Source organism: Hemibagrus wyckioides, linkage group LG18 (assembly GCF_019097595.1).
Source record: "Hemibagrus wyckioides isolate EC202008001 linkage group LG18, SWU_Hwy_1.0, whole genome shotgun sequence".
In the NCBI taxonomy this organism is placed as follows: domain Eukaryota; kingdom Metazoa; phylum Chordata; class Actinopteri; order Siluriformes; family Bagridae; genus Hemibagrus; species Hemibagrus wyckioides.
The window spans coordinates 15,014,543-15,034,346 of NC_080727.1; the positions used below are offsets into that span (position 1 = coordinate 15,014,543).

Below are 19,804 nucleotides of genomic sequence, written 5' to 3' on the forward strand. Positions count from 1 at the left end.
GAGTTGAAGATCCTCCACCAGTTTGTGGTGAATTAAGCTGACTGCAGATCCAGAATCTAAAATTGCTGAGAAAGTATGTGTTTTGCTAGCATGTAGCAGCTGTTTAGGCACTGAAAGACTGTGTGGGCATGTGATTAGGCTCACCTTAGCAGAGCGAACACAGGGTTTTTCTGGGCAAGAAGCGTGGTGGTGACCAGCCTGGCTGCAGTAGAAGCAGAGATGGTGCTGTATTCGTCGTTGGTGTTCCTCCGGGACACTTTAGTTTTGCCCAGTTGCATCTGCTCAGGTGTGCAGCTAGAGGTTGCTGGGAGGTGCATAATGGAGGTAGGGAGTGAACAAAAACCGGCGCAGGGGATTTTGATTCCTCATGAGTCCATTTTGATCGTTAACGTGATATATTTGGACAGTGGAATATGATCTTTGTAGGCCATCTCAGCCTGTAGAGCAAGGTTCAGCCCTTCTCGGAATATAGCCCGCAGTGCGACATCGTTTCAGCCACTCTGCGCAGCTAGAGTGCGAAAGTTCATAGCGTAATCAGCTGCTGTTCCCGACCCCTTGTGAAGCTGCAATAACTGTGCTGACACATTCAATCTTCCAGTGGTATACTCAAAAACCTCTCTGATGAGCTGCACAAAGTAACTGTAAGAATTTCTTACCCGATCATCACTATCCCACACAGCAGAAGACTAATCCAGAGCCTTGAACATTAGCAGCGTTAGAACTAGCTTGCTTCGCAGCAACCTCTCCATAGACCTCAGGCTGATGTGCAAAATAGACATCACACTGACATGAAAAGCCTCAACACTTATCTACAGAGCCATCAAATTTTCCTGGTAGAGCCATCTTGGGGGGCTTAGGTTGGCCCGCAGGTAGAACTTAGAGCTACAAGTTGGCGTTAGAGCGTTGAACAGCCGCTAGTTGTCATGGTAGGCCGCGAGAATTTCGCCTTGCGTATAACTGGTTCACATCCACTTGATTCCTGGGAGGCGAAGTGTTCTGAGACATGGAGGCAGGTGGTATAGAATCCATATGCGGTGTGAATTTAATAGCAAACAGAATCCAATACGTGATCGAAAGCACAACGTTGGTAAAATGGAACACAGAGTTAGAACACTGCAATAGCAATCAGCGAGGCAAACAAAAGCAAAACACTATACAAAAACACAGTGGTCAAGAAACAAAACACAGTCAGTAAACAGAGAATCTAACAATACTGAGAACAAGGAACAGCTTGGTAATGTAGCTTGAGCAAACAATACTTTGCGTAGAATGAATCGTAAGTACGTGATTTATACTGTCCCAGATTTTTGTAATGTGGCCAGAAGTAAACTGGAAATTCAATATTCAGGCAACAGTTCCCTCTAGTGGGAGAAAGAGGGAACAGCAGGTGGAGTTGTTGCACATAGATGCATTTTGTGCAATTCATTCATAATTTGAACAATTTTTGTTCAGATTGAGAATAACAGACACACATAACAGTGTTTCTTTTGACGGCGGGGGGGAGAGCAGTGCCAAGCCATGAAAATAAGTTATAGGGAGTTATAGGGAGGGGAAAAAAGGGAGTTTCTTCTACAGAAGAGTGTAAAGGCAGAAGAAACTGAAGAAAATGTCAGGCAGCAAGAAAAATTGTTACTGGAAGAGTAGCAGCCAGCAAGGATACCATAAGCGTATTTATTCTGGTATAGTACGAAGAATAATGTTCTTTGACTTGTCACAGACAAAGTTTTGTTTACTCTTTGATGCAATATTTACTTGTGACATTTCATAATTTCTTAACCCCAACAGAATACAAAGGTATGTATAGTTCTTAGTGTTGTAGTTGAGACCTGAAAGTTCTATTGTTTGCACATGTTCAGCAACTGATGTTAAATGATCTTTGACCCTGTGTCTAATCTTTTTATTATCATTTTACTGATTCAGCACAGGTCAGGGGGTGATAGTGACAAAGCTCAGAAGCTTAATACCAACATCTCCACTGAGCACATTTTGCTAGGACCACATGGTATGCTCCATTTTTTTACATTATCATATTTCTAGAGGGTAATGTCTAAATGGATGTTAATGGTGAGTATATACATTTTAATGCTATTCCTTAAACCTTAAAAAATGACCAGTTACCTACATGTTTTTGAAGGGTCTATGGTTATGTAACTTGGTTTCATTCAAACTTAATATGCAGAAACAATTGTATGTATTCTAGGTTGATTTAACTGACAAACTGCTAATTATTTTCATTATTACTCATTGTTTAAATTAATTGCGAAACCCTAGAAGGCTAGTCATTTCTTTAAGAAGACCATATTTTTACTTGCAGACATTTCACAGTCTCAGCCAGCAGGACCAATACAGAGAAGTTGAAGTTATTCCGTCAAACCATGCAGGGTGACCGGAAAAGAGCTTTCAACAAGATGTTGTAGACACAACACCAATGGCTGGAGTATTCTGTAAGATGTTTCCCTTGTAGACACTTTTCTCTCCCTGGAGTTAAAGAGACTTCATTCACATCACCACTGGGCTATTCTAACTGGAAGAAGGCAATGTATAAAGATGGAGGCTTCATGGCACATGAAAAATCTGAAAATCATGTCAATGCCATGTTAGCATGGAATGAACACAAAAAAGGATTTTGAAAGACACTTCAATGTTAAATGCACTTGATAGGAAACACCAAAAATAGTTGAACAACATCATACCTACATTAAAACAGTTGCTGAGGTATTTTTGTTTACTGCAATGCAAAAGATTTCACTAAGGGGACATCTTGAGACAGATGCATCTACAAACAAAGGACACTTTTTAGATTTGGATTTGGTTTTGTTTTTGGATTTGGTTGCTAAAAGCTGTGGGAAATGCAAAATACACAAATATCAATATACAAAATGAAATTCTTGAATGTTTGTCAGATATGGCACATGAAAGCATCATCAGTGTAGTGAAGAAGACATTTTTTTTTCCTTCATTGTAGATTTAAAAAAGAAAGAACAACTGTCTTCAGTACTTAGGTACTACTATAATGGTGCAGTCCATAAAAGCTTTCTTGAGTTCAAGCAAGCTACCAAGCTTGATGCAGAGGGGCTCACTCAAAAAATCGTCAGTCAGTCATGTCAGGGAGACACTCAGGAGTTGCAGCAAGGATTAAAGCTAAAACAAATCACGCATTTTATGTGCACTGCAACACACATTGTCTTAAGCTTGTTCTAGTTGACTCAACAAAATCAGTGCCTGAATCTGAAACCTTCTTTTCTTTACTACAGAAATGTATGTGTACATGTCGGGCTTCTATGTGCACCAGAAATGGCTCTCTGTGCAAAAGGAAATGTATCAAGGTGCCCCAAGAGAGCTACAAAGGCTCAGTGACACCCGGTAGGCTTGTCGGTACCAGGCTTGCAAAAACATTAAGAACAGACTGCCTGATGTATTGCGTTTGCTGCATGATATTGATGTAGAGAACAGTGGAGAACATTCTGTGAAGGTAAGGGGTTTACTTGCCCAACTGGATCTTACCTTTATCGGAATACTTGTGATCTTTACAAAAGTCCTTGAGGAGGCACAATTCCTCACAGACATGCTTCAATCAACGTCTCTCAATTTAGGCTGTGGACCTAGTTGTAGCATTTCAAGACAGCGTCCAAGACCTAAGAAGTGATTCAACTTTTGATATAGACATAGGAAAGCATTGCAATGTAGCAGTCGAAGCTGTGGTGAAAAGGCCACAAAAATTAGGTAAGAAAGGAGACATGGAACGGTTCAGAAGTGGTATATTTTATGGACTGGACTTTCATCTGCCTTTACATGCACATTAATGTAATATGGAGTTGGTCCACTCTTCGTATCTATAACAGCTTCAACTTTTCTGGTAAGGCTTTCCACAAAGTTAAGGAGTGTGTTTATGGGAAATTTTGACCATTCCTCTAGACCTCATTTGTGAGGTCAGGTACTGATGTTGGACGAGAAGGACTGGCTCACAGTCTCTGCTCTAATTCAATCCCAAAGGCGTTCTATCAGGTTGAGGTCAGGACTCTGTGCAGGCCAGTCAAGTTCCTCCACACCAAACTCACTCATGCATGTCTTTATGGACCTTGCTTTATGCACTAGAGAGATGGATGGATGGATGGATGGATGGATGGATGGATGGATGGATGGATACTTTATTCATCCCAAAGGGAAATTTACAGCTTCCAGCAGTATCCACAAGCACAGGTAATACATACAATAAGAAGAAATATAACAAAAAATACTAAAATACCTGAAGGGTACAAAAATATAATAAAAAAATGTAACAAATAACAAAATATTACACAATTTAGCAAAATATAGCAGAAAAATAGAGTTTTAAGGAATAAATATAGAGAATTAGATGAATACAAGATAAGTAATGTGCAAAAAAACAAGTTTTTAAAGTTACAGAGCTAGTGAGGTGATGTGCAAAAACCGTTTATGTGCAAAAACTGTGTGTTTGAGTCCTGTGCAAATCTCAGTTTATTGAAGAGTTTATTGTACAGACCAGGACAGAGAGTAGTGTCAGCACTGATTTTTCTCACCCCGAGTGGAATTAAAGGCTCGCATGGCATGGGGGAGGAACGACCTCCTCAGTCTGTCAGTGGAGCAGGGCACTGACCGCAACCTGTCGCTGAAGGTGCTCCTCTGTCTGGAGATGATGCTGTACAGTGGATGAAATGGATTGTCCATGGTTAGCGGTCATGAAACCTGAAACACAACTGAATTCAATGATCTGAATTTTTGAAACTGTGCTCAATTTATTTTGATTTTTGAAATTTGGTCGACTTTTTTCTATAGCTCCTCCCTTGGAGCAGGGAGCTCACAGGCGTCCACCTGGCTGGCAAAGGTAGAAGACAGCTTCACAAGCCAGGGTGTGTGCAGAGAAAAACAGAGTTATCAGAATATCTGTGCTATTGAAGTGCAGTTGAATGTAGTAACGTCAAGAAGACTGCATGCTACCACAAACTGCAGCTGTTGTTTTTTTTTTTTATTTCTATATTGTTGAACTTTCATTATTTAAAGCATAATAGAGGAAAGAAAATCAAGTCTAATTTTAAAAAGGTGCCTGACATTTTTCATCACATAATTATAAAATGATGTATTATTTTGTTTTTTTTGTTTATGGATTTTAAAATAAAAATATAATATTACTTTCAGAAAAAGAAACTTATCAACCTGGCATTCTCATACAAGGACATCAAATTTTTGGTTGTGTGCATCATAATACTTAATTCTTTGTAACTGGAACCTGTTGTACACAAAAAGAAGTGGCTTCATGTTCAAAGATAATATCTGGTTATTATATTTATTGGTTCCTACTAACCCCAAATAGGTAGCAGAAATCTAAAATGCAAGCTCAGGTCTTAGGAGGTTAAAATACCAAAAAAGTACAAGGACCGCCCACAAAGGGGAGGAGCAACGCGAAAATTCTTGCTCTTTTCCCTGAGTCAGATTCGGCTCAACTCAGAGTCGACTCTTTCGTCTCGTGTGTGTTTTTCTACCAGATTGTTGTTGTTGTTTTATTGTATTATATGGAAAGCTATTGTTAATAACAAACAACACTGGTATTATTATGCCTGTGTATGATCTTAAAAAAAAAACTTTTAATTTATAAGTTACTGATAGTTGTATCAACAATCAGCAGTGTTTTGTACAATTTTTCAACCAATTTGCTGAAACAGTGGTTAAAGTTACTGCTGATCAAGCGGAGTCAGCTGTTCCTGAATGCAAAGATATAAAGATCTAATCACATTTGAGGTCAAATTTATGCAGACAAAGTTCACAAACTGTCCAGCGCCACTGTATGTGAGTTGGCTCTCAACATACATGATCCGGTTCAAAGAACCGAGTCATTCCTAGATGGCATACGGCCGACTCAGGTTACACTGTATGTTAGTGACTACACTGGTTGGTCCCTTTACACAAGTGAATTGTTGCACAGGTAAAAACATGTCTACAAAGGTCGCTGTAGTCACCGGAGCCAACAAAGGCGTCGGACTGGCCATAGTGAAAGGACTTTGTAAAGCAGGCTACAGTGGAGATGTTCTCCTCACTGCTCGCAATGAAGCGCTGGGAAAGGAGTCACTAGAGCTGGTGAAAGCCGAGGGTTTCCAAAATGTCGTCTTCCATCGACTCGATATCTGCGACCAAAGCAGCTGCCTGGCGCTCGGAAAGTTTTTGAAGGAGAAATACGGAGGCCTGGATGTGCTCATCAACAACGCGGGAATCGCTTACAAAGGTTGATGAACAGGTTTAGCTAGTGCACATTAAACGCTTCTGTAAATGTACAATGAATGCAGGTACACAATAGTGAATCAGCAAAAAAATGCATTATTTTCTGTCTGTTTATTAGAGAATGCCACTGAGCCTTTCGGGGAACAGGCTGAAGTCACCATGCGCACCAACTTTTGGGGAACACTGTGGGTGTGCCATGCTCTGTTCCCTCTGCTGAGACGCAATGCTCGTGTGGTCAATGTGTCCAGTTTCGTCAGCAAGCGGTCTCTGGATAAGTGTAGCCCAGAACTTCAGGCAAAGTATGCAACCTAAAACCTTCACTCATCAATAAGTACTTTTTTTTTTTTTTACCTTGTTACTTCCTCATGTTTTATTATATCTTATTATTTTATTATAATTCTGTTGTTGTTATTTTTATTTATAAATGTAAATGACCAGAAGATTTTGAAGAAATTATTAAAGCAAAGAAAAGGAAAGTCTTGCTCAAGATTCTTTGCAATTAGTTAATCATTGCTTAACGAGGCATGACCACCTGGCTAATATTGTGCTGGTTCCTCTTATGCTGCCAAAACAGCCCTGACCTGTCATGCACTGTATATTCTGACACCTTTTTATCAGAACCAGCATCAACTTCTTCAGCAATCCCAAAAGCTTCAGCAAAGTCCTTCACTCCCCACATGCATTAGTGAGCCTTGGCTGTCTATGACCCTGTTGCCAGTTCACCACTGTTCCTTCCTTAGACCACTTTTGATAGATACTGACCACTGCAGATTGGGAACACCCCACAAGAGCTGCAGTTTTGGAGATGCTCTGATCCAGTCATCCAGCCATCACAATTTGGCCCTTGTCAAACTCGCTCAAATCTATATATATATATATGTGTGTGTGTGTGTGTGTGTATATATATATATGTATGTGTATATATTTTTGTTTGTTTGTTCATATGAGAATATACAGTATACAAATAGTTTTCATGTATTTTTGTGTCTGCCACTAACTGTATAGTATACCTTTCATTTAAAACAAATTTTGATGATATTCTGTTTGTGTCAGGTTCAGAAAAACAGACTTGCCTGAGGAGGACCTCTGCTTATTGATGGGGGAGTTTGTTACTGCTGCACAGAGTGGAGCTCATGAGGCTCAGGGCTGGCCGAACACTGCTTATGGTACCAGCAAGGTACTGTTCACAGACCTAATTTTTTTTGACAGTGTGACCCTTTTGGTGCTATGATCTAACTCTAATCAATAAAATAAAGAAAGAAATTCAAATAATTTTGTGGAAAATGATAGTATAATGTAATGTGATTCAAAAAGTAACATCTGCACAAGATAAAGAATGCATTCCAATGAATTTAGCCATCTAATATTCTCTAATCATTTCATTCTTGAATTCATCTTAGAGTAACTATTGTCTTTTGTAATGTTAATGGTTTGTATAGTCTGCAAAGTCATGTTTGCTTTGGTAGATGAATGATTCCAAAATAACCAAAGAACAGAGCTGTAGCACTGTAGATATACAATGTGATTTGTTTTATGACTGTTTTCGGTCCTACATGCCCATGTACTTTGCACTTTGGTCTGCAAAGTTAAGCAATTTTTTGTGACTCTTTTAGATTGGTGTGACTGTTCTTTCAAGGATCCAGGCACGGGTTCTTGATGAAACCAGACCCAATGATGGCATTCTCCTCAATGCCTGTTGCCCAGGCTGGGTTAGAACAGATATGGCTGGTTCAAATGCCCCCAAGAGCACAGAAGAAGGAGCGGAAACTCCGGTGTACCTGGCATTGTTACCAGATGGAGCCAAGGAGCCACATGGACAATTAGTTTGGGACAAAACAGTGCAGGAATGGTAGAGGGAAAATAGAAAATTAGTATAATGATGTAATCTGGATAAAATGAACTAAAAAATATTTTTCCTACAGATGTATGTTTGACAATAAAATGGTCAGATGGAACGTTATTATTCATGTTTCTTATTTTGGTCAGTTTTCCTGTTCTTTCTATGTGACAAATCACTCAAGGCATGCTTCTGAACACTGAGTTATCCCACATGGTGATAATTCAGAAACTACAGTGTATATGTAGGGTACATCCTACTCTACAAGAGTCCTATGCCGGCTCAATACGTCAGATGATGAATTACAGGCATTCAGAGATCATTTTTATCTAGTCAGAAAGCCATCCCATGAGAGCAATAATAAACTGACAACAGATAATTGTTATATTGTGGTTTTATAAATGGTGTGATTGCAATATTGGCCAGAAATTTACCCTTGCAACTTAGGTTTCCTCCATGGAAAAGTCTTCAGAACAGAGGAGTTAGCAAGCTTCATTTTTGTCTTCAAAAAAGGATAGAAAAATGAGTGGCTGGGCAGGGAATCTTTAGAGCTATTATGTCATTAGTGACAACAGGAAATAACTTTAATCTTCATAATCAACATTAAATGTACACTAGAGGGCAGCAGCACACTGTCATACTTGAGCCCTTTTTCCATGATATTGATTAAAATAAAATAAATTAATAATAATAATAATAGTAGTAGTAGTAAATAAAAAGGGTATTTTTTCATCAGTATCAAAGTGGCTCAACTGGTCACATTTTGGCAGCAGCACACTGTCATACTTGAGCCCTTTTTCCATGATATTGATTAAAATAAAATAAATTAATAATAATAATAATAGTAGTAGTAGTAGTAGTAAATAAAAAGGGTATTTTTTCATCAGTATCAAAGTGGCTCAACTGGTCACATTTTGGCAGCAGCACACTGTCATACTTGAGCCCTTTTTCCATGATATTGATTAAAATAAAATAAATTAATAATAATAATAATAGTAGTAGTAGTAGTAGTAAATAAAAAGGGTATTTTTTCATCAGTATCAAAGTGGCTCAACTGGTCACATTTTTATTCTTTTACTGACCCTGCCTGTACATTATTCAGAACAAAAGAGGTATTCTTTATGAGGACGTTTGCTCCTGTATTGCAGTTCTCATAATATTCTCAGTTTCTCAGTTTAAAGCATTCTGACAGCACTACTTAAGACTTTTTCTAGCTATGCTAGAAACACAACCAACCCAAATATAACATCTAAGCTGTATATTAGGGTCCTGCAGTGGACTGATGTGTCAACAGGATCCTGCTGTGTGTATGTTTGCTGAGTCTATAATCACAATAAACCTTGTTGACAGGATATCTGGCTTCCTGACACCTGGAACAGATGGGCTTGTGGAGATGGACTTGTGGAATATAATATGTATGAGAGAGTCTCCGAACAGTACATTTAACACTGGATAACAATAGTCAGATGATAACAGTAGCCTTAAGTACAGGTTTGGTGAATGCTTTACTAATATTCACAATGCATGTGGTATAGTTTTGTCTTTTTACAGAAATCATCAGAGAGCACTAATCCAACAGAAGGTTCCAACAAAAAACAATACAATTACATTTCATGATAAGTCAGACGTGAAGTATAACGTATACAATAAATTCTAAAATTGCGATATGTAAGCAAAGTGTTTCCCCAAACCGATATTTAGAGATCTCTATTGGCTCACATTTCACTTTTCCCAGCTCCCATTGTGTCAAGTTGTATCTGATGGTACAACCCAGAAGGAGCCACACTGGACACATCACATTAGGTGGTTGAAGACCAAGACAAATTGCTTAGATTGCTCATCTGAAATGAGGTGTGTTTTCACTTCATTAAAATTAAATCCCACAACCCCACAATAAACCAAGCAATTGTGTGTCAGTCTCAGGAAACCTAACCCAAACAGCCAGTGAAAACTGCCAAATCAAGTTAATCACATTCTCTTTGTACTGTAGTGAAATAGACATAAGCCTGATCAGTTCATTTTGTGATCAGATACTGGTTGTCAAACCATCAACAAGGCACAATACTATTCCTACTTGTAATGGATACTCAGGCAAATAAGATCATTTCAGGAAATCTGACGTCTTCATCACTACATATAGTAAAAAAAAATGGCCAAACTTGGCCATGTGAAGAATTTTCCGAGTCCACTACACAATTATGGACACAGAATAAAGCTGTGCTGGAAGCTGGGACAGAATAAAAGTGGACTGTTTATGGTTCTCTAATGACCTAACTGATAATCTTGCTAAATACAAAGCTGTTAAAGTCTCCTACACATGTAGGATTAGTTCTTAGTTTTGCATGAATCAAGCATGGATTTACAGCACTTTTAATCCCAGTGAACACCAGGATATGCAGAAGTATTAGAGATTGCATTATCATGTCAGCTCATCCATGAGCGCACAATATACATAAACCTTTCAAGAAATATCCCTTTTCCTAGTTCACAGTTCATTTTAAATTAAGTTACATTACTAATTAACATATTTTAAAAAGGTTACCATTTGTCAGGTACAAACGTACTCTTGATGAGGAGGGTACCTACTGCCCCACTTAGCTTCATAGTGGTATTATGGCACCTAGTGGTGAACAATGGAAACTGCATCAGGCAATAATAGAGGCCACTGTGCCAAGATTCACACTGCCCCATGATCGCTTCATTGAGAAGGACCAGCAAACAGGGCAGTTAATAACAGTGTTCCCAGAGTCATCACTTTTACATTATAGGCTATTTAAATATTCTCTACAGCTCATGGATCCAGCAAGATCATGGTTTAATTAAAAAACAACTGGAATCTGCAATGTTTTTTGGGGGGGTTTTTTTGCACTTCTTTTCTGCAAATATGTTATAATGTTTAACAAATTATTCCAAAGCAGGTTAAAAATGTAAAGTAAACTCTAACTAAACTTGTGGAAATGAGAAAGTGTGCACATTAATTCAAAACATATTAAACTCATAATAATTAGTACAATTGATTAAAACATTTTCAAAAAATATGATGGAGTGAATACAAATATTTCATTGTTTTATACTAAATACGTACCGCTGTTACCTGTATTCAATCAAACTGGTCAAGGTTAATGAGGCCTGTTCAGGTTTGTTTGTTAAGGTCACATTTAACAATGAATGTCTGCAATGTACCAAGGAAAATCTGAGGGAATTTCACCCCTTAAAGTCCCATCTTATTATTGAATTAATGACATATTTTTATATTACTCTAATTATTATTAATTATTAACAGGCATATGGGTACAAGTATGAGGAATGAAAGGGAGGAGCCGCTGATTGAGCCTGGGAGTTTGAGGGGTGAAACTTTCACACACACACACACACACACACAAACACACACACACACACAACAACAACAACCCAGAAAACATGAAATGTCAAATGATACGTTTGTATGAATGGTTCCTCCATTGTATTATACTGGCCTTCCTCCTCTCAATACATTTTAGTCTTTTTTTTCTTTCCTTTCAACCAGGGAGTCTGAAGACTGCACGTCATTCAACTACATTTGCAGGTCTTGACGATCATGTTTGACAGTTGCTCTACCTGTGGAAGATCCAAATTGTATCAGCCAGATTAATAACATTTCATTACAAGTAGGTGAAGATTTCCCCACTGTATTGTAGTGCATAATGTTATTATACTGGCCTTATGTTGCCTCCCCACATAGTACAGGATGGGTAATGGATCCAGGACCTGTGGCACACAGCAGGGTTGGGCCGATGCTCCAGGATTGTGATGTTTATATAGCGCCAGCACCTGTTCATGTAAATGCACTTTTTTGTAGACACCTTTTGACCACCCCAGAATTCAACAGCAGTTCCAATGTGCTATATTTTCTTGGGATATGGTTTGTATTTATTTCTTAAGAAAGAATGCATCTATGCATGTTACCTGTGAATACTTATTTTCCGCATTCCAGACAAAGGAACAGGAGCCGATACAGTAGTTTGCGTAGTAACCAGAAGGTTCGTGTATCCATTTCCAACCCAGGTCTTTACGGAAGTCTATATAAAGTTTTCTCACACAGCAAACGTCTGACTGCCTGGATAAAAACATATAGAAGAGACAGTGAGGACACTGAAAAGGAGAGAAATGGAGAGAAAGCACATGGCCAAAAAAACAATACAAGATGAAGTAAGCATCAAGCATAAATATTTATTTATTGAATAGTATAAATTCGTTAAAATGCTCAACTCAGAACAAACTGCATCTCCAGGTGCTTGCCGTTTCCTCCGTGAGCGGAGACGTCGTACACGGTCTTCAGGAAGTGACATTATCAGAATGTGTGGCTTTTTCATTTTTTCTCTTAGAATTGCCGTGTCTAATCTGCCACTGCTTATGCCTGAATGTGCATCCATCAATAGAGGATTTTAAAATTAAAAGACAATACAAACACTACAACTCAAACACAAATTTTGCTATTCGTATTACAAACCTGAAACAAAAGATATTTTGTTGTCATTCTCCCCACATCCACAATGTAACTTCACCTGTAATGCCTTTTCTTCCTCTGTAGTTAACACAACACAATTAATCAGTCATGCATTATATTTTACGGTACACTTTAAAAAATAACAACGTACACGTCATTACATTCTTGCTCTGCTTGTCCTGTGATATAAACTGATTCTCTGAAAGATTAAATACTCACCAGGGTTTTGAAGCCAGTTTTTTACAGTCTGTGTCACATCGAAAGATATCCATTTGCCGTCCAGGTCATTGGTGATTGATTGTGAATTCAAGTAGCGATCCTTATCCCCATCTCTACGATAAAGCTCTAACCTTTCCTCATTGCCAGGAGGTATTCGAACCTCCCTGATGAGAAGACGGAGCTCAGCCTGGGAAACCATACGTTCTATGCCCAAAACATCTCTCATTGTGGAGACGTTAAACAGCATCACCGTATCATTCATATCTATAAAAAAAATGAATGCATTTACTTTCCTACTTCTAATCAAGGTATTGACACTACATACTCCTTCCATAACTCTGAAGTAAATATCTCCACACATTTTTATCCCTTTATTATTAGCCTTAGATTATGTATGTTGTTTGGCATGTAAGTTGTGATTGAGCTGTTACTACAGGAATTAAACCTGTTAGAACAGGCACTTTAATATCATGCATGAATGGGAGTTAGATCATTTAATGCCATGTACTTCCTTCTCTCATTTTAAAAGTCTACTTAAATCAATATACCTCATCTCCCTAAACTTTCTCCTTTCCCCTTTCCACTTAATCTTAATAATATCTTCTGTCCTGTAATATTACTTTGATTGATTTAACTTCATTCAATTTTGTAAGCCATAATTATACATCAACAGTATTACCTTTTGGATAGGATAAATTACCATCAGGAGTGAGCAGGGTGTTATAGAAATAGAATTTATTATTAAAAGAATCTTTTAATGAGACTTTTTTCAATTATCTTTCCTGGTAATACCCAGTCTGATAACAATATAAGTTAATTTAATTTATTTATTTATTTATTTGTTTTGTCTAAATTTTTTTGTCTAAACTTGTCTAAAAATAGACAAGTAGACAATGAGAGCAGTAAGAGAGAATGTGCACAGAGGAAATAAAACTGAAAGCTATAGAGAAAAAAAATCTACTTTTCACCCTCAATACCTTTTTATAGTAAAAAGGTGGAACTAGATATGTGGCCTAAGTCAAAACTTATATCAGTGAAAGGTTAAGACAAAAAAGCAAGTGACATGACAGAGCAACACACTAATCTTTCCCCTTCTAAGTAAGTGCTTCTGTGACTGCACAGCATTTAACTACAGTAGAGAAATGTAATTACAGAAGAGGCAAAAGACTAAATGGAGGAAGGAAGTAGAGAAAAGTGTGCAGTGGTCGATGCTGTCTGTGGTTTTCCAGTGTTGTCAGTTTAAAAAACCAACTCCCAGGCATGCCAAACCTCGACTAAATTACACATCCTAAAACTAGCCTCCCCACTGTGCCTCAGATCAAGACCCTAAAAGAACTTAATTAAAAGAATTCTTGCCCCATTACACCATCACACTGTATTTTACATCAGCCGAATGGGGTGTGAAATACCGAAAGTGTTGGTTTACTGAAAAAAAGCAAAAGTGCTCATTTGAACAGGCTCTGATAGAAAGTTACTCTTGTATTTGAAACTTAAATACCTATGTTTCAGCTCACAATTTGTGCAATGGTTTCCATGCAAATGAATCTCCTGCAAATGTTAGCTGATGTTCATCTATTTCAAATATTAATGTTCCTCTATTTCAGTATTAATTTTCTCACAAAACTCGACAGGTCTGTAAAAGATTTTATGCACGTGTCACTGAAGTAAGTAAAAGTAAGTAAAGGTAAATGGAGTAAATACCGAGCAAATTACCGTAACCATACAGCTCCTATGTTAGCCTATGATTTATACCACAGCACTGTTTAATTCTTGAATATATTTCATCAGTTTGATTAATTAACACAATATAAACCACATGAACCGATTATTTAAAAATGTGTATTTGTTGATGTGGTGAGGTTTTCTGAAATGCAATGTCTTCAGGATAGAGGAGTTCACTCTTTGCAGATTCTTGTTAACATGACTTGCTGCATTTATGTCTTGCTAACTTCAAGTGTGACAAAACAGGCTGGTGAGGGGATGTCTATAACTGCTATAACATGAGTGAAAACAGGATCTTGTTTTTATAGACATCCCACAAAATTAAATGTAAGTATTAACATGTAAAGTTGCTGCTATCCTTCAATAAATATCCAAACATCCTGGCAGATGTATGGGGTATAAGAGGAATAAAGCACATCTGGATGTTTTGTTAATGGAAAATAATCATTTACTGGATAAAAATAACTTACATCAGGCTGCATCACACCGCCCAGTTGTAATTTTACTTCCACATTTATATGTAGGAGATGTGACTGTACTAGCAGTAACATATATGATCACTGGGCATATAGTTGGTATATAGTTGACTGTTGATAAAGCTAGCTACCAAGCATTTTCTTTCAAGCACTTTTAGAAAATGTATAACCTTAAGGGTTCTTTGGTTGTCCAACTGAAGGAAAATGCCCTAAGTTGAACCCCTTAACAGTGTATCCCTGTGAGACAGGGTAGAGCACTTTTTCTTGAAGCCAAGTACTCTTAATTATCCAATATGTGGTACAAGCTCCAAATAATTAGAACCTGTCATACACTTAAAATGTATCGAAACTGTATTGGTAGTTTGGGTACTCTTTTAAAAAAAGTTTACAATTCTACTTAAGTCTACTTAAAAACCATTTGGAATGTTAGGGGTTTCCCAAAAGGGAAAGGATTTGACATTTTTTAAGAGTGTAGAGTTTGAGGTATGAGATATTCTAGATCACACAGAACTGCAAGCAGGTGCATGGAAGCTTCCTGTCTTCAATATTGCTTGTTGGTAAACAAAGAAAATTAAAGTAAATTGCTGTATGGTTTAACTTAATCTAACTGACCAGTTGATTAACATTAGATTATAGTTTTTAAAACCAGAAATCGTTATTGTAACTCAAAAGGAAACAAGTGTAATTAGCTATAAAACATTTGCACTCACATAGCTGCCATTGAGCATTAAATACGTCTATTGTGGGTATAAATAATGATCCTAGCCTGGTTCTAAGAGATAAAAATTTAGAGATGGACATGTGCTCCAAGATAGGGAACGCAAATTGTCCAGTGGTCTCTTAAAACAGGATCTGAGTCACTTCATTGTGGCAGCTAAACTCCCTTCCTTCCTGTTTGTGGTTGTACTAACCAGAGTGAAACCTCAAGAAGAAATGGACAAGCCTTAGGCTTTGCCCTTACTTTTGGCTTGTTATCACTGTCATCATTACAAGTGTATATATATGTTCCTATAGTGCCAGAGAGATTAATTAATGATGTATTTGTTCTAATGGAGATTTTAAATGTGCGATATAAATACTCACACTTAGTCATGTTAAACTTATGAACCTCCTTGGCATAGTACGCTTCCTCCTCTGTGTCAGGAGATTCCCCAGGATCGAGGTTGTGCATCAGCTCATTGTTTAACTCCACAGTGCTGTTGTAGACAGACAGGACCTCAGCAGGGACCTCACCTCCGTCTCCTTTGTCATCGTCTTCAGGCTCTTTGTCCAACTGTAGTTTGCTGAGGATCTGTCCACGGATGGCCTCGATGCGCTTTCTTTTCACCAACTCCAGGTTCAGGGGTTTGCATGTTGATAAGGTGTCACAGTAGCCCACACATCCCATCAGGCACAGCAGTGCCAACAGCAAACCCTGTGCCATCATCGTCCACACTGGTGCTACGGAGGTGTCGTTTTTACGCTCTGAAGAAATCTCAGGAAGTTCAAAAAAAATAAAAAAAATAGGTTTAAAGCGCACACGCGTTTAATGCTTGTTCCATTTCAGGATTCCAGAAAAAGTTTTCCATTGGCTGTTCGCTTGAATTCAAAACTCCACGGTCAGAATCAGACTCACTACACCACTGTGAAATTGCTGCCCATATCTGTCTTGCTGGCAGGCAGCGTTGCTGAATCGGCTCCCAACATGACAAACGGCTCGCGAAATGAAGTCTCTCAGGAATGCAGCATGCTGCTATACAATAAACTAATACAAAATACTAAATACAGCTAGAAGCAAAAACTCTCTTAAAACAGCATATGAGTTACTTACAGCATATGATGCCACTTCAACAGCTTTGATGAGACCAAAATGCTAATATTTGCGTATCTAAAACAGCTTATCGTGGCCCTTGGTGTTGCTTCCTCGTTTCATATGCCTCACTTCAGTCTCAAGTTAAGGGGTGAAAGAGGAAAAGGAAGCAGCACAGCTTAACATAAAGGACACAAAACTTCCTTTACTGCAAAGCAATTTCCCCATTGAATTTAACCCCTTAATCAGATAGCCTCAAGTGCAGCACTAAAAACAATAATTCTTCTTATTTTTAGCTCACTTCAAATAAGTGCAAGCTTGTTTAGTATAATCTTGCCGTTACTCAAACGATTTAAGAAGATAAACTTAATCTGATGTATTATAGTACAAAATCATTGAAATTGATGAACTTATCTGTAAATTTGGCTTCCAAACTTATAAGAGGCAGATGTAACCCTGATGTTATTTCAAGCTGAGTAAATTCCCAGTTAAAGCAAAAAACAAACAAACTGGTTTGCACCTAACCTCACGCCGACTGCACACTCACTAACATCCTCCCCGGGGCTTAGACCAGCTTCGTCCTTCCCTTTCTCCCTCCTCTTCTCTGTCTTTTTCCCCTCATCAGTCATTGGTTCAAAAAAAATTGAATAAACAGGACACCATGCCAATATGCCGCAAGCGACAACCATCCACAATCTAAAAGCAGTTTCATGAGGCTGTCCTTGAGAAAGGTGAGATTGCTGATGCAGCAAAAGCTGCTGCAGTTCCTATTTTAAGCCTGCTCAAATGAGTGTTCAACACTTGGCTATGTTGCACATCTATCTTCGTCTTACATTGTTCCATTTTTCTTTTTTACTAACTGCTCTCGCTTGTCAGGGCTCACTGAAGACAAAAATGATTTGTAAGAGCATAACGTTCCATGCAAGACAACTCTGGTAAACCACAACTGTTTTTCCGCTTTCTTTTACCCTAAGAGAGAAAAAAAAAACTTTCCACCCAGGAAACGAGCACGCTAGAACATCTGTAACAGATCAAAACAGTAACTTTTAGTTCAAGCTCTAATTATCTATCAGCAACAAAACATAGTGGGGTACAAAATACCGAAACCCTACATGCGTTACAGTAGATGCAACTTCCCCAGATTTCTGCAGAACTAATCAGTCATTACTGGATTCTCCAGCAGTCTTGTGAGAGCCATTAACCACTGCGTCAAGGCTACATAAAGAATTAAACACAACAGGGAGTGCTGTTAGAGGAAAATAATTAAAGAAGAGGTTGTGATGGAATGAAGTGTTACTAACGCAAAGTTGATTATTTCATGAGAACAGCATATCCCAAGTGTTTCATTACTCTTATACCACAGCAATTTGTCAAAAAATTAAACATTTTTATTAAAACACACACACATCTTGAGAATAAACCACCATCTAGATGATATTTACTTAGTGTTGGTCCCTTTCCACTTTGATGTTGGCTTGACGGAGCAAGTAGTCGTAATGTCTGATGCTTTTCGGAGACGAGTGGATAGATAGGTCGCCAATACATTTGGTGAAGAGCAGACAGATAGGGGGCCGATCTGTCTGGAGGCGAGTGGAGAGATAGGGTGCCGATACTTTTGGAGGCGGGTGAAAATGTCACCAGGATACACGTCACGTAGTTCCTCACATTATGCTGAGCGTTTTGATATGTGACATGTTGCAGTAATTTTGTAAATCCGCTTATTTTGGAGGTTGGCGTGCACGTGATGTCATGTGACGCCACCAGAACACACATTGCGAAGTTCCACTGATTCTGCTGAGCGTTTTGATAAGTCACATGTGTATGATGGGGTAATTTTGCAATTTCGCTTATTTTCGGGGTTTGCGTGCTGTCACCAGAACAAACGTCACAAAGTTTCCCTCATTGTGTTGAGCATTTTTATATGTCACATGCATCTGTTGCGGTAATTTTGAGGGTTGGTGCACAAATGACATCACATGACATCACTTGGACACACGTGGCACAGCTCCCCACATTGTGCTGAGTGTGTGGATATGTAGCATGTCTATATTGCAGTAACTTTGTGATTCCACTTAATATTGAATGGATAAATACAAGTCTATGGGAATTTTTTGGATTTTCCATCTTCCTATATGGGAAAACCAAAAGGCCGATCGGTTCTAAAATGTACGGCTTCATTCGGCCAAGATTCTGAAGTAGCTGGCCAAGTTTGTTGTCGATAGCTTGAAAGACTGCCGAGTTATAAACTTCCAAATTTTTTAATGGAATTCTATCTGAAAAAAGGCCACTTTGAGCTTTCATACAGGGAATACCGTGATTCCGATCACTGAGAAAAGTACCAGGATGAACAGGCCAGGATGAACAACCATGCCGAGTTTGAAAGCTCTAGGAGGAGTTAGAGTCAATAATTTATTGTCTAAGAAAAATAATCCTAAGAAGCAAAACAGAATGTTGGTTTTTTCAAGCCAACATAATAATAATAATAATAATAATAATAATAATAATAATAATAATAATAATAATAATAATAATAATAATAATAATAATAATCCATATAACAAATAAAATATTTGCAGATTACATTCAGCTTTTGCTGTTCAAGATGTATTGCCCACCCAGATTTATGAGGTATATAATAAATTGATTTGTATGATGTTTCCCATCATTTATGTTCATCAATTTGTTCTACAGCTCATTAACAATACATTTAACAGAAAAATCCTACAAATGTCTTGAACAGTTAAAGGAGACGTTCGCTCCCACAACAAAAATTTACAAATAATTTGCTCACCCCTTGTCATCTAAGATGTTCATGCCTTTCTTACTTCAGTCATAAAGAAATGATGTTTTTTGAGGAAAACATTCCAGGATTTTTCTCTATATAGTGGACTTCAATGGTGCCCCCGAGTACCAAAATGCAGTTTAAATGCAGCTTCAAAGCACTCTAAACGATCCCAGTCGATTGGTCATTTTCTTATAAAAATAAAAAGTTGTATACTTTTTAACCACAAAAGCTCGTCTAGCACTAGTTCTGGGATGCG

General features: G+C 38.0%; 2 protein-coding genes across 2 annotated transcripts; one reads left to right on the forward strand and one right to left on the reverse strand.

The window, feature by feature from the left end:
- Positions 1 to 5,849: 5,849 nt before the first annotated feature.
- Positions 5,850 to 8,189, forward strand: cbr1l (carbonyl reductase 1-like). Its single transcript, XM_058414852.1, has 4 exons — positions 5,850 to 6,238; positions 6,353 to 6,533; positions 7,288 to 7,411; positions 7,848 to 8,189. The coding sequence occupies exons 1-4, from the start codon at positions 5,860 to 5,862 to the stop codon at positions 8,085 to 8,087; spliced, it is 924 nt and encodes a 307-aa protein (XP_058270835.1). The 5' UTR covers positions 5,850 to 5,859; the 3' UTR covers positions 8,088 to 8,189.
- A 1,368-nt stretch (positions 8,190 to 9,557) lies between these two features.
- On the reverse strand, positions 9,558 to 17,577 carry tgfb1b (transforming growth factor, beta 1b). Its single transcript, XM_058416195.1, has 7 exons — positions 16,058 to 17,577; positions 12,777 to 13,040; positions 12,561 to 12,635; positions 12,320 to 12,467; positions 12,017 to 12,167; positions 11,771 to 11,881; positions 9,558 to 11,668 (listed from the first exon to the last, which is right to left on the reverse strand). The coding sequence occupies exons 1-7, from the start codon at positions 16,398 to 16,400 to the stop codon at positions 11,621 to 11,623; spliced, it is 1,140 nt and encodes a 379-aa protein (XP_058272178.1). The 5' UTR covers positions 16,401 to 17,577; the 3' UTR covers positions 9,558 to 11,620.
- Positions 17,578 to 19,804: the final 2,227 nt, after the last annotated feature.